Source organism: Lytechinus variegatus, chromosome 13 (assembly GCF_018143015.1).
Source record: "Lytechinus variegatus isolate NC3 chromosome 13, Lvar_3.0, whole genome shotgun sequence".
Lineage (NCBI taxonomy): Eukaryota > Metazoa > Echinodermata > Echinoidea > Temnopleuroida > Toxopneustidae > Lytechinus > Lytechinus variegatus.
Window position 1 is genome coordinate 6602537 of NC_054752.1, and position 15816 is coordinate 6618352.

The window sequence follows — 15816 nt, forward strand, 5'->3', positions numbered from 1 at the left end:
AAGAAATCAATGAATTTATGGGTATACATTCATATCTATGAAAAATTTTGAGCAAACATGCATTTCATATGTTGACTTTGCTGGCTTTCCATAGTTGCAATTGATCGCATCAATCGCAAGTCTTTGTAAGTTGGGCCCCAGGTGTAAATAGTGTTTTCATTACCGGTTCAAAAAGTCGAAACATGACTTACTTATTGATGCAATAAACTTGTCAAATGTACTAAAGGTGAACAGAGGCTCGGGGAGTTCCCTGAAGTAGAGCTTGAGAGCGCCGGTTATAACATGAATGTCATCTTTCCATGGCGTTGAGTCTAGATCTACTGGTTTCTCTGTTGGTCAAAAACAGGAAAATTTGTCATATATAGATATTATTTCCTATAGGTTTAATAACATTGGTTTTTACAAATCACAAGAAAAAAGTGTAAACCTATTTACTTTTGTTTCAAAAGAAATCATATATCATATTACACACTGCAGTTCCTTGTATATCAATTCAGTTCCTATGTCAAGTAAATCTTAATCTACATGTAATACTAGAGAAAGAATTGCTAATGTCAGAAACATTATTCCAGACAAGTTTCTTTTTCAGTCTACTACAGTATACATGTAAACCACTCCTTGAAACATGCTCAGTGAAAAAAAAATCCATGTAGTTTTTTCCCTCATTACGGCAAAAAGATAGGGAAACAAAATATACCATGACAATGTCTTTTCGATTCCATCTCAGTTACATTGGGTCGTGGTTGACCAGATGATTCATAAAAATTATCATCAATATGAAACACGTATTCTTACATCTAATTTATTTTCAAAGAATTGTCAGATAGTTATTACATGATGTCCATTCACCTTCGGCTTTACGATAACTTACTCGGCCTGGAAAAAAAATTGAATAGCCATGAATTTCATCCACCATTAACATGTCTGTACCTACAACAGTGAATGAGACTGACAGCAAAAACCTTTCATAGAAAATCCCCAGTTGAAAGAGCACTTTTACTCACCTTGATCAACTTGGAATCTTAATTTCTGTATGAGAGATAGATTCCCACTGACCCTGTATATCCCATCACACTCCAGTCCTCTCCTGTCGATATACTTGATGCATTGGTTGACAAAGTTCGGCACAGTAGATCTCTCCTTCTCACACAGCTTCCTGATGTCCTTCCCAAACACATTCTCCTCTGAGGGTGAAAGGCAAAGATAACAATACATGTGCTTGTTAGATCCCTGAAAATGTTCCCCAGAGCCCCATCTTACAAAGACTTATGATTAATCTGATCAACCTTAATTATATGAAAGTCCATCAGTGTCATAATTTTTTCACACGAAGTTTGCATAATGTACTTTGTGACCAAATACATGTAAAAGCACACAGAATTTTTAAGAAAATTATTAATGTATGATTCTGGTTTATGAGGTCGCATAAATGCAGCCACATTGCTTTGACTGGTCTGGGGTCAGTGTCATTCAAGTGACCGCACCTTGATCCTTCCAAGTAAAATGAAAAGTTGACAAACCTTGTAAGATGCCCTTTCGTCTGAGGTCATCCTTATCGGGTCTGGAGTTGAAGAAAATCTTGAGTTTGCCTCTGATTTTGCTGTTGTTCTTCTTCATGGCATGGACATCATTGCTAGGTGGAGAGACTGAAAAATATAAAAGGTAGTCAGGACATAAACTCATCAATATATACAAACAGCGAACAGGCATGAGCGTGATGCTACACCACTGAAAGATGCTCCATTCAACAAGTTCTAACAGACTTGTCTTTTTCGTTGACTGAATGGAAAATGATGTGCCATTGTACCTGTAAGAATATTGCCTATTTATTGTACAACGCCTCAGAAGTTTACTAAAAATTACAACGATACGTGTGCAACTGTACGAATGATGCACATTCAGCCTCTCATTTGCTTGCATTCAAGCAGCTAAGTAGATGTACAAAAGATTATAATTAATTGATTATTTATGAAGTAACCTACCTGTCAACCCTGAAACCCAATGAAGTAGCAAGTGGAAAATAAATGTAGAGGCTGAAAATATGGACATTGCAGAATTTCCCATATATTAGCCAAAACTTTTCTTTTTTTTAAATAGGGACACAGTTGCTAATACCCTTTTCATAAACTCATCCTCCAATTAGCCGCCTAAGAGTAATGCGGATAATTCAATAAAATTTTTCAATAATCGTCATAACTGGACACGCCCCCTGCGATGCGATGGTGTTGGAAAAGAGTGACCTTGTGACCGCACCATGGCAACTATCCGCATTATTTGGAAATGCATTCATAAAGTCAAAATCTGGTCCCGATGCTGCTATTATGCGGATAATAGCAGCATCAAAATAATGCGGATAACTCTGGTCCTCCTCTGATTTTAAGACCAAATTATGCTGCTATTAGCCGCATAATTGGGTTTATGAAAGGGGTATAAGTGGCATTGTCTTTAACCACGAATCAGGACAGTAAGCAAATATGAAGTAGCCCCACACAAAGTTAAAATGGTCTGCCAAGGACCAATCGCAATATCACACAATATTGTGTTAACATCAATATAACATACAGTATATATATATATAAATCTGTATGATAGTCCAATGATAAAAGATGAACACAAGAATTTAATTGTTCAACTTACATCCAGGGCTGGGTGTGAGAGGTGAAAGGTTATCATCATTATCATCAGGACTGGTTGATGTCCCCGTTCGACCCTGTTCATACACAAAAATGAATGAAACATACCAAATGGTCAGATCTGGCTATTTGCAATACCAACAATGGGTGACATTATACAGTGTGTATAAAAAAAAAGGTTACACTCAGAAATAACCCTGTAAAATTATATATTTGTAATATCCTGAAACTTTTTTCCACATTTACATTGGTACTGATCTCTTTAAGCAAATGACGATATAACTGTCAAAAAATCTTTCCGCTTGAATGAGCACCACTTACTAGTTATGGTGGTAATGATGGTAGTAGTGATTTTGTACCTGATTGCTAAGAAAGCATGAATGCTTGTAAGCAAGCAACCAGAGGACCGACGGCTTAAGGTCCTCTCCGAAGGACTTGGTACTGAGGATTATTGCCTTACCAAAGGGCACTAGCGCACCAAGTGGGAATCGAACCCGGGTCACCGGAATACGAATCCCCTGCTTTACCGACTGAGCTATTGCTATTGAAAATCTCATAAAAATATTTGGGCAAAAATTGAAAATAGTTCTATGAATGATAGTAGACATTAATCATGAAGAACACATGGATTTGGCTAGAAAGATTGATTTGAAAATATTTTTTACCTTTTCAAACTTATTACCTTGCCTAAAAAACCTCATAGAGAGCCACTACCCCCCCCCCCCCCTTCCCCACACACCGAGACCATCTCGATGATATCTGCTTTACACAGAGCTGCCATGCACATGAAATGGCTTTGGCTTGATTTTCCTTTTGTTTATCCTTGTCAAGCTCTGGAAAATTGTGGGGAAATAAGTATTGAATTAAATATGAAATGTAAACCCACCTTAAAGGAATAGTGATGAAACCCCTGTGTGAACCCCCCCCCCCCCCCCGATAGCATGAAACTGTTGCCAGTCAGCATTTGCCAGGTTATTATTATTATTTGTTTGGCGTCACCTGTGCCTGGGAGGCGAAAAGCGAACTAAATCACTATGACCCACAGGTCTCTCCTCCCGATATAACTGATTGGGGGGAATGCAGGTGGACCACTACACCGGGGTTTCCCCCTACTCTTATACGAATAGTGCAATGGGTTCTTAACGTGCAAAGGTGGTGACTCTCCTCTACACGGGGCCTCCATTTAACATCCTATCCGAGGGACGGAGTGTTTTCCATTGTAACATAGCCTGCATCTATGAAACATGGGAGAGACGTTTACACACAACGCACTGGCTTCAGTCATCCGCCCGGGGTGGACTCGAACCCACGATCTTTGGTTCGACGGGCAGACGCGTTACCGACTGAGCCAACACCGCTCTCTGATGTTCATGATATAGAAAAGTTATTTGACTTACTGCTACTGCTCCTTTAATGGCTTCATACCAGGACTGGCTTGTTGTCTCATCTTCACCTTGCACTAGGTATATACCTTGATCAGTAGACAACTATAAGAAGAGAAGATGGCATGAAAAAGAAGGAATTAAATTGAAGGTTGATTAATCTGTAAACGAAGTAAGGTTCATTAATTAAAAAATGATAAAGGTTCATTATTCCAAAGTTCCAGAGTTCAAAAATGAAATAAGGATTGTACTGTTCACTCGTATTAATGATCGTGTAGGTTTCACGGTGCACCTTGTCCTGAAAAGGACCACCAAAACTCGACGTTTGGACAAGTGTGTTTGTGTCGTCTTCAGGAGCATGATGATCGTACTAATGATCGTTATTTCATTTTTAAACTATCATACCTTCGGGAACAACAAAACCTATTGCATTGTTGGATTAACAATCCTTCGAAATAACCAACCCTGTTGTCTTTTGGATTAATGAACTTCAGAATAATGTCATAAAAGTTAATTTTCAGCCCATTCGACATCTTTGTTTATGCAAATTAGATGATTGGGAATAATGCAGGAGTTCAAAATCTCTGGAATAACAGATGTCACCCGATATCTTACCTCAAAGATTAGCTTCTTTCCTGGCGTTCTGCTTCTTGTCCAACCAACCTCTGTTCTCCATAAGTTCAGGCTCACTTCAGGGTTGCTTGCATCCCGCTGTTATAAATGAGATTAATTTATAATAGTTGTACATTTATACTGCGCAATTTTTATATGTTTATACTCAAATGCACATTACAATAATGTTATTATTATCATAAATCTGGCTAAAACTGTGCTAGTGACAGGCACACTGGCATATGAGGAATTTCTTCCTATTGGGTACTAATTAGGCCCGTTTCGGGTACACGTGTACACGTGTACACGCACGTTCAAGTCAGTGCACGTGTACTAAATTCCATCACCGTGTACACGGTAGCATCTGCATAAACAAGCTCACAGCCTCACATTAAATCTTAGTTCTCAGACACTGCACACGTTTTAATTACTAATATGTCAACATATTTCAATTAATCCAGAGTGAGTTCACTTCCAAAATCGCCAATTTAATCCACATTCTTTCTGGAGACTCACGTTTTTGTACCACGAAATCGGCACGAAATGGGTCTGCTCCGGTCTCAAAAGCTCGAAAGCGTTGCTCAATCACACTCAGAGTCAATTTGAGAATCACAAATTGCGATAGCGATCATCGCTACAACTTACGTGTTATACGCTCGCACACAAGCCTACAAACAAACGCTCTTCAAATTGGCAACATAATAATGAAAATTAATCGATAACTTCAGTTACACTTATTCTGCAGTGATCTGTGCATGCATGTACGGTACAGTATACAAAATGCGCATCCACCGAGCGTCGGCGATAGCTAGGGCCCTGCACTGATTTTCTTTTGCATTCTTTATTAATTTAATGCGCTGCTAAGCCGAGTAAACTTTTAATTTGCACCAATTTTTGTGGATTGATACTTCAAACTTCTCAGGTAAGCTTTAAAACCGTGACTTAGGCTATATAGACCCCTTTTTATGACATATTGATGCGGGTCCGTGTCGACATGAAAACAGAACTCGCTCTCACAGTGTTTACAACGTGTACACGTGTACACGACCGAAAAACACGCCGTGTACACGTGCATCTAAAATGGACTTTCAAAACCGGCCTAGTACTCATTCACCTTATCCAGGTTGAGTGGAGAACAATATGGGTAAATTTCTTGCTAAAGGAAAACACGCAATGGCTGGGAATTAAACCCACGTCCCTCAGACTGAAAGTCAAGAGTCACAACCACTAGACCACAACACCCCTATAGGCATAAACTAGTGTTACAAAGGTCAATTTTTTTTAATAGTGAAATTTGATGTACGTTGTATTTAAGAAAGTCCAAATGGATTATTAATGCAAAAACACCAGGAAGAAAAGAAAAATGAATTATGCAGATTCTGACAAGCTATCTGTGTTTGAAAAATTATCATTTATTAAACCGTCTGGACAGGACAGCATTTACGCTTTTTGGAGAGTACTTCTTCAAGGTCAAGGTCTAAGGTGAGTAATAAAACACATGTTGGTGCATGGAATGAGATTAAGATGGCGTTTCTGGTCATTTTGTAACTAATTTTTTTTTTAAAGCACTACATAATCATTTTTTTCCGGCGCCAACGCAAAAGCAGTGCCCACAGTCTCGCTCTGCTATGCAGGCGAGACAAAATAATACCTCAAAGTTCTTGTGATCCTTGTAGTATTTGAGTTGTGAACCTGCCAGGACTGCGTACCCAGGCCGACCTTTCTTCTGGCGCCCTCTATCTTTCATCAGCATCATCGTCAGCATGCCTTCTTTCTCCCTCACCTCCATATCGTAGGGACTCGGGTTGCCGTAAACACTTATCCTCTGCAAGATGAGCAAAATACGAGTAAATATTAGCCTTGTCACTTTAATAGCACAAACATTTTAAAAACACACACAAAAATATACTCATTTATGAAATGAATACATGTGTTAATCTGGGAGCATGCACAAAATGTTGGTAATTTGTTTTAAACAAAAAAAAAGTACATGAATGAATAATGATTGTAAAACAGGGTGGTATTTCTAGTACATTGTAAAAAACAAACAAAACAAAAAACATACATACATGTATGAAAAATGACTGTAAAACAAAGTGGTATGAATGACTATGTATTTAGAACCACTTTATAAAGTTCATGAGGTTGGTTTAAAGGACAGGTTCACCCCAACAGAAAAATTATTTGAATAAAAGAAAAATCCAACATGCATAACACTGAAAATTTCATCAAAATCGGATGTAAAATAAGAATGTTTGAACATTTTAAAGTTTTGCTCATTTCTTTGATTCAAATCAACCTTTTTTTTCTTTAGATTATAAAAAAATATTAAATTTACAAATGATGTCAAATCAATGAAATGGTATACATTCTAATAAAGCCCTGACCTTCCATACATTTTTGTACACAATGATATTCATGCAAATGGGAAATTGAATTGTACAAACTTTCAATGAGAAAGGATGCTTAAAGAGCCTTTTGATATACACACAATATCTTGTGCTAAATTCAAACAATTAATTACATGTAGGTAATCACATGTTACCATACTTAGTTTCACATCATATTTGGTTGTATATTTGGTGGGATGATGAGCACTATTAGAGAATGGTTTCACAACTGACTTGAATCAATAATACTTCAAATACTACAAACATTAATCGCTAGAGGGTATTCATTTGTCTCGCAATCTACTATGGTCAACAAGGAAATTCGTGATCACTCTCGCAAAAAGTGTTCACTGGCTTTCTAGGAAATTCGTGATCACTCTCGCAAAAAGTGTTCACTAGCTTACAAGTTCACGAGCTTTCGAGTGCCGCTGCAACTCTTTATCAAGTGACAGAGATTTATCCGATATCGTACTCTATACTAATCTCCAAGACCGTACGCACCCATGCGAGAACAATAGGTGGGCACTGATCCGTTGTGTGATTGGTCAGGAGTTATGCAAATAAGCCGGGGGTATATGCAAATACGCCGTGGGTCGGCAATATGCAAATGAATACCCTCTAGCGATTATTTCAATCCGCAATAATGAACCTATTTAGTACAAACATTGCTCATATAAACAAGATATTGTGCACTAATGTACGATACAAGTGCAGTGGTTTTTCTCTTGCAGTTGTAATCGTGACAATTCACATCTTCAGCATAAAGTGGATATGAGAATTGCCATAATTATCATTATTACAAAAGAGCAAACGCTGAAATGAGATGATAAAATTGGTTACATACTTCTCCTTTATAGGGAAGATTGTTTTGTGTAATCACAGAGAACAACACAAAACATATACACAGAAGATACATGGAAGTTTTATTTCTTCCGTAATGGTGGTAGAACGGGTAGGAGTTAGAAATGGGTTCACGGATGAGAAAAAAAAAAGGATATAAGAAGGAATATATGACTGTAAATGTCATTCAGAATGCTAGACACAATATATATATTTAAGAACTAAAGATAAAGGGAAACATTCATTAGATTAAAGTACACATACATGTATGATTAGGTAGGGGAGGAGAGGATAGAGGAAAGGATGTTCAAAGGAGAATAATGAGGATCAAAAGAGTAGAGTGAAGATTATCTGTTATAATATAATATATATCTGCCAACAGATTAGTCGGTATCAAAAGGGTTAATTAGTACAAAAATTGTCGAGTACAATAGAATATGAAGAATATACATGTAAAATGGCAAGAGCTGAAGTATCCCATAAAGATGTAAAATAGACAAGATTTATAACTGGAATACACACAAGTTCCTATAAAGGTGAATTAATCATGGACAATCTGTATCCCAATAGTTCAATATGTTGATCAACCCCCCCCCCCCCCTCCCCTCCCCCCCTCAAAAAAAATTGTATACATGATTATAAGGATGATGTTACTATAAAAATGATGATGCAATGTTTCTATCATTGACACAAGTTATCATCAATTGATATCACAACAAATAAACAATAACTTTCATGAGTGACACTCTTTTACTTTCAAACTCATACAGCACCACATTCAATTGGCAATGGACTGAAAACTTGTGGATGTGACGTCATGGTGATGACAGGTTAATACAATATGATTATAACCAGTTGATATAATGTGGTTATGGGGAAAAATTAACATTAGGTCAATTCCAGCGTAACGGACATGACGTTCAGACAAATTTTTGTAATTCAAAGGTTTATACAGTAGAATAAGCAGTCTTTTGATAATTGTTACTGAGCTTATCAGACACATTTAAGTATCAGTTACATACACATGAAATTTCAAATTGTTTCATTGAACAGTTGTTGAGATATTGCACTCTTTGTGAGCGTAACGGACATGACACGAAATGGACGAAGCATTTTTACCTCCAATTGCCTATCAAAATTCCTGTGAATTCTTATATTGCATGCACCTGACATTGGTGTTAATTTAACCTTAAAATCATGCTTTATCCATAAAATGGTGTTTAACAACAGTTTTGAAGTGCATTCTGTATTCATAGCTCAAAATGTAGCGTAACGGACATGACACACGAAGCGTAACGGACATGACAGTTTCGTCCACTTTTTGTAAGCGAATATAATTTTTTTATTACAAGATATGGTACAAGTCTAATTGTTTACATGTTAAGGCTAGAGGTTAGAGACACACATCATAACTGGTAATCAGTAATATCTCCCATTATTTTGCAATTTAAGAGGGGGGCTTTCCATACAATATTTATAAAACAAAAAAATATTTAGAAAAAATTATTTTACACCCGTGAACAACAGATAGAGGGTATTTTCCAGTTACTACCATCCTCTACACCTAATTAAAAGAGAAAAAGTTGATAGTAAAGATTATTTTTTATTCATGGCTTACCATTTGATAATATACACTAGCGTAACGGACATGACACCCTTACGAAGTGAACTTCATTAGCACTTCTTAGTTTCAAAATGAAAGAAATATGAATAATGAATGTAATTATGTAGCAGCTAAGTACCTTTACTAACATTCTATGTAGAAAACTATGTAGATATTATTGGCAGGTATCATTAATTTAATAGCTATAGCCTCCATGATATTTTTTATAGAATACAATGTTTATCGTACCACTACGGCACACTGAGAAGATCAAATCTCATTTTTTGTTAGAAGAAAACAAATGTACCAGACCTATATAAATCCAAGATGAACATATTATGAAATGTATTTTATGATAAAGAATATGTACTGTAGTAGTATTAATGTCAGTTTTAAGATTTTAAAAAATGACATTAAAAAGTATTTTAAAATTTAATAGCAGTACCTGGAAACCAATCTTTCATCATCGATTATGTATGAGTTGAAAGGAAATCGGAATGTTTGTAAATTGCTTCTGAAATTATTTTTCATTTGAATTAAATATCATCCTGAGTATAATCATCCTTTCATCAAATCTTGGATGTTCTAAATCTTACGATGTTACTTGCTGACAAATGTGGCTGTATCTAATTTCGTTGCATTGTCCGCGCTGCTTGTGTACAAATGAAGATACATCATTCAAATCGTGATTATGGCTGACAAAAATACTATGATGACATAATTTATTGATCGCGCCACATTCCTTCCACAGCCCCTTTGCTTTGTGATATTGCAAAGAAGTGCCACTGTAGGTTCATGGATTCATAGAGCTACACCATGTAACACAGACATCTGATTCTGAATTTACAAACTTGTTTTTTTTTAATGTGAGCCTGTGCCATCACTGATGAAGTAGAGGTTGGTGAAAGTCAGATAGTTTGAAGCAATACATGTATCATCAATGATCTCATGAATTCACACAAGTTGAAGTTTTATCATGCTCCAAACTGTCAGTGCAAACACCTAAGATAATCAATTGCATTGTTCAAACGCAAATGATGCAGATTGTGATCTAAGTATGTTGCCAGATCTAGCTGCATCTTTCCTAATATTATGTGGCATACCGTTAATTCTCAGAAAAATATACCAGAACAAGAGCTGAACTTTCATCATTCACTAACTTCTAAAAATGGCTTGAATGACATGCAGATTCTAGGAGTTATTACATCCAGCTATCCTCAAGCAATTGAGACTGACCTCAGTCTGCCACACTGAGCCTAATATTTTGTTTTTGTGAATGCTGCCTTTTGTCATATATAAGGCGTCATGTCCGTTACGCAAATTGTCATGTCCGTTACGCCATTTTTATGAAAATGAGGAGAGGTAAGGGAAAATGATCGCTACCCATGGTAGGGAGTTTAATTCTAACATAGAATCTGAATCTGCAGTACCTTTAGACAAATTTCCTGTAAGCTATGAAAACTTTAAGTGAAAAACGTAACGGACATGACACTGATAATGGTAAAGAAATCACACAAATCTGAAGACAGATTTCTCTAAAATTGATGAATGGCATAAAATTTAACGATGATTTTCTGTTGATTTAAACATTAATCAACTATTCAAAAGTTAAAAGAGACCTCTGGGACCTTGTTTGCTTTTAGTAGAGACAGGAAAGATGAATTGTTTAAAAATAGCCACATTTTTACATTTTGAAATTTACTATTCTATTTTTTTGATGATGGAAAAAAACTACAAAATTTTATCAATATTGCGATTATTCTATTGGAAATTGGTACTTTATAGATTACTTTTTAAGAAAATTTGACTGCTTAAGTGAAATCTGAGACTTCATTTTTCCTCTAAAGTGAACATTTTCCATGGAATTGCCCATTAGCATTCACACAAAGACATACTTCAAACTATAACAACATCTCAGATTCTGTTGGATACTTTTTGAGCTATGCAGAATAACCTTTACTTCAAACCAATTGGCAAAGTGTCCACATTCTGAACTAGACGTACTTTCAACATCGTCTCAAAACTTTTTATTTAATTCTCAGCTCTTTCTGTGCGTTGAGCACTCTACAGAGTGGATTTGTTGCTTCATAAGTCACATTTATGAATGCGAATAAAGTAAACGGATGTAACTAAAGAGAATTTGAATTTTAATAATGATCAATATTCCCTAGTGGAAAGAATGCAGTGACCCACAGTGTGTTGACAGTGTGGTGTACAATGTGATATCACCTTCACACTGTCAACTTTGAGCAGTTCAACAGTGTGAATCCCATATTCACATAGTTGACCATGTGAAAGCGCTGTAAACAATCACACTGTCGAGGTGTGAAAATACCTGTCACACTGTATGTGAACACACTTTGATCACACTGTGTAACACACTGTCATCACTGTGCATTACACTGTGATCACACTGTGTAACACAATGTGTAACAATGATCACACTGTGATCACACTGTGTAACACTGTGAACACACTGAACACACTGTGTAACACTGTGTAACACTGAACACACTGGGAACACACTGTGAACACACTGTGATCACACTGTGTAACACTGAATGCGCTGTGATCACACTATAACACAATGTGTAACACTGAACACACTGTGAATACACTATGAAACACAGTGTGATCACAGTGTGTATCACTGTGTTCTTTCCAGCAGGACAATTTGAAAAACTTCTCAACTCATTACTGTTCTATAGAGATGCAAGAAATGGTCCTGTAGTACAAAGCTTTAATCATTCATAAGATTTATTAGATTGTGCATTGTGTTAAATGCAATCATACATGAAAATTTATACTACGATTAATAGCTTAGCTTTGTGTAATGGGGCCCAGATCAATCAGCAGAAACCACTCTTTTTTATTTTAGAAACACTGCATTCAATTCATCAACTGGATTTTGAAAATTAAAAAAAAAAGTTTATTTGTTTGATAATTCTAAAATTGCAGCCTTTTGACAGTTAAAAACTGATTTGTTTTGAAAAAAACGTCTTGAAAAATGTTGTTACTGGAATTAACCCTTCTTGCGATTTCATGAACAAGAATATTGTCCTTACAAACCATATGTTTTAATGGCTTTATAACACTTCACTTATCTCTAACCAGAGACTTTCAGAAAACTCTTCTTTTGAAACAATTTTTAAGAAAATCAACATCGCTGAAAACTTTCTTTTTTTTGCCAGAGGTTGCCATGGTTTTTTATAATCACATGTGGCTTTTTCATGCTATCAAGTTGTTAGCAAAGTTGTTGATCAAGGGTTTATCAAAGTAACGCACCAAAATCATCATTACACTCCAAATGTTTGTTTGCTTTCATCATACATTACACAGCACAACAAGATAGTTCTTAACCACAAACAAATGAGTTAACTCAAACAATCAAAATGAAAAGCAAGATACTTCTTAACCACAAACAAATGAATTATTTCAAACAATCAAATGAAAAAACCTTCAAACTCTGGGACTTACATTATTAAATTTTCTCTTAATTTCTTCTTTCTGTGAGAGAGGAAAGTTCAGAAAATATAGTTAGATTTGTTCCATTATGGTATTGATTAAATGAGATGAAAACAATATATCATCAATCAATATCTGATGAATGTTGTTTAATGATCGAGGATGAAAAGTTCACAGAGATGGGCAAATCCACAAAACGGACATGGCATTTCGTTCATTTTCACAAAGCATAGCCCTTTTAAATTTACAGTATTCAAACAATACTTGCTGTGTTTTATTAGACACCATCTACATTCAGTTACTATACCCAATGGATTACATGTATATGGATTTTCATTGAACAATTTATAGAGGATTGGTGACTTGTGATTTTTTTTTTCATTTAATGAAATCATGAAAAGGTTATGTCTATTTCACTCAATGAAAGTCATCAGTGACCAGATCTTTGTAGAAGTGCATGGCATGATCTTTCAAATGAATATACTGTATGAGGAAACTGGTATCATTGTTGTGAGAGGTATGACTTTCATATTATGATAACAAAAGAATTTATTTCATGATTAGAAATATATTTAACAATTACAGAAACAACAATATTATTACATTATGATTTGTTAGTGGTCAGGTCTTATCAATGAAGGATATTAATACAGATGGTGGATTGGTCCTTGTCGTGCATGCGATCAAACAACTTAAATTCAAACAATTTTATCTTAAAAAAACGCGGATGATATAAAGCTCATGGCAGACATGATTCTAAAACCTTGTTCCCACCGTCGAGCAATCTGTTATGAACGCCACAATTGACTTTTCATAGCTGATCACAATAAAATTGAAACCTTTCGACATTTTTTCAATACAATTTTCACGGCTGATCTGATAAGATCTGATAAGATAGATCACTACGACTGTTTCATGATGAGGACCATGGTTTCAATTATGAAATGAATTGTAGCAGTGGGAACTATCAAATAGGTGTAACATTACTATCAAAACTATTCAACACTTAAATTTCATTAGCTTAAAGAGACTGAAACATATCATATATGCATGCATTGAAGTAGAATCCTGAATTCAATTGGGGTAAACGCTGACTCTTTGGACAGTATTCTGATTTACAATTTAAACCTAGGTTTAACCCTCGTCTAAACTAGATTTTTAAACCACAGTTCCATGGAAAGCTGGGCTTCATAATATTTTGTCCATATTGGTGACGATTGCAATGTATTATTAATCCATTGAAATTAATGATAGTTTTGTATTTTCAGATTCTTCGCATTTAACAAATCAATTATTTATTGACAACTTTTTGCAAGGGGATAACAATAATTTTTAATTGGTGGAACAAGTTGACTACTGGCAATTCATAAATGTGTGGTCAAAGTAACCCAGGTTTCATAATAAATACAGCCATGGCAGTTGGTGGTTTGTGTGTTCAATCAAAATGACATTGAAACAATTGAGGTTAATGCTGATTTGTTTCAATATGTTAAAGGGATGGTTTGGGTATTTTAATTAAAATGTTAACAGCTTTTAGACAACACAAGGGGTATCTGCAGTATATATAACGTATCATGGTCCACAGTCCACACAATCCACAAACTTGGCACTCTTGTGTTCTAGATTTTGAAAAAGTCTTGTAAAGAAATGCAGTAAAGAGCTAAATCCAAATAAGATTTATATAGATTTTTAATCTTCTCTTGGATTCGTCACAATCCTTTTCGATGAAGCTTTTATTTAAACTACGAAATTCAGAGTGTACTAGTATGAACCGAGCAAAACAAGGGGATTTTTTTTCTTTAAATAGTTGATTCAAACAGGGTAAGAATGTCACAAATTTTGTGGCTTCAAGAGGATTGAAGAAAGGACTGTTCCAATCATACTCTTGCAATGATCACTGCCAAATCTAAAGGGCACTTATTTCTTGCAAGGAAATGAGCCTGGGTCAAGTTGCATAAAAATTAGTTTTGCCATTCAGCAGTGTCTTCCATGGAATCCTTGATTTTGATTGGCTGGTAGGTCGTGTTACCATCAATGTGAGTTACCTTTGGATGGCAAATTTACTTAGTAACTTTTATGCAAAGTGGCCCTTGGGCCCGTTTCATGAGGGACATGCAACTGTTGAACCTTTGCCAAGATGGCAACTACAGTACCACGGTAACCTTGATTTTGATTGGCTGCTGAGCCCTGTTGCCATGGTAGTTGCAAGTCCTTTATGAAACAGGGTCCCTGGTTTTGCTTCAATCCTAGTTTTCAGTAAGGGGGTACGATGACAAGGGTTTTTCTTAGGGTTTTTTAGTGAATGCATGCATGGAGGTATATATATATACATGTAACTTGGGCATGATAATGGTCACAGCAAATATACCTTTTTTTCATAATCCCAATCCTGTATGAAAAAAAAAAAAACAGATACATTGTAAATATTTTGGATAAAGAAACAAATAGATGAACATCGGTAAAGTAATATGGCTGGCCGAACCTTAAAAACTATTCTAAATAAGGTTGTGTTCGTTTGCTTTAATTTGAACCAGCTAAATGTAATTCATTTGAAAAATTAAAAAAAATATATTTGGGGAAAGTTTGAGAGCTGTAACCTGCCAGGCTAAGGTCAGGATAGTAAGTACTATCTATTAAGTCCTTTAGAATGGCATAGGGATGCTAGATTTTAGGTTTCATAACAGGATATTTTGTGTAGTCTAAGGAAAGGTTTCACAAAATGTCCGACAATGATATTTAATCATCAGATTAGCTCTCAGCCAATCAAATGCATGGATTAAAGATGTCACTGACGGCAAACGGCTTCATGAAATACTACACAGTTTTTAAAGATGTTGTGAATAGAGAGGCCCCTTTTTCCGATCTCGACAGAGGCACCGTTACAAAATTGC

The 15816-nt window shown here is 35.7% G+C and overlaps 1 protein-coding gene across 3 annotated transcripts in view; it reads right to left on the reverse strand.

Moving 5' to 3' along the window:
* Positions 1-15816, reverse strand: part of LOC121426401 (rho GTPase-activating protein 27-like) — a 56652-nt gene that overhangs the window by 5515 nt on the left and 35321 nt on the right. For 2 of the 3 annotated variants that reach the window (XM_041622692.1, XM_041622693.1), the window contains 7 exons: positions 6279-6452; positions 4631-4726; positions 4031-4120; positions 2638-2710; positions 1521-1646; positions 1005-1184; positions 192-329 (listed from right to left, as the gene is read on the reverse strand). In XM_041622692.1, coding sequence (XP_041478626.1) covers positions 192-329; positions 1005-1184; positions 1521-1646; positions 2638-2710; positions 4031-4120; positions 4631-4726; positions 6279-6452 — 877 coding nt within the window. Of the gene's footprint in view, positions 1-191; positions 330-1004; positions 1185-1520; positions 1647-2637; positions 2711-4030; positions 4121-4630; positions 4727-6278; positions 6453-12937; positions 12968-15816 lie in introns of all 3 variants that reach the window. The other variant, XM_041622691.1, reaches the window with a different exon arrangement.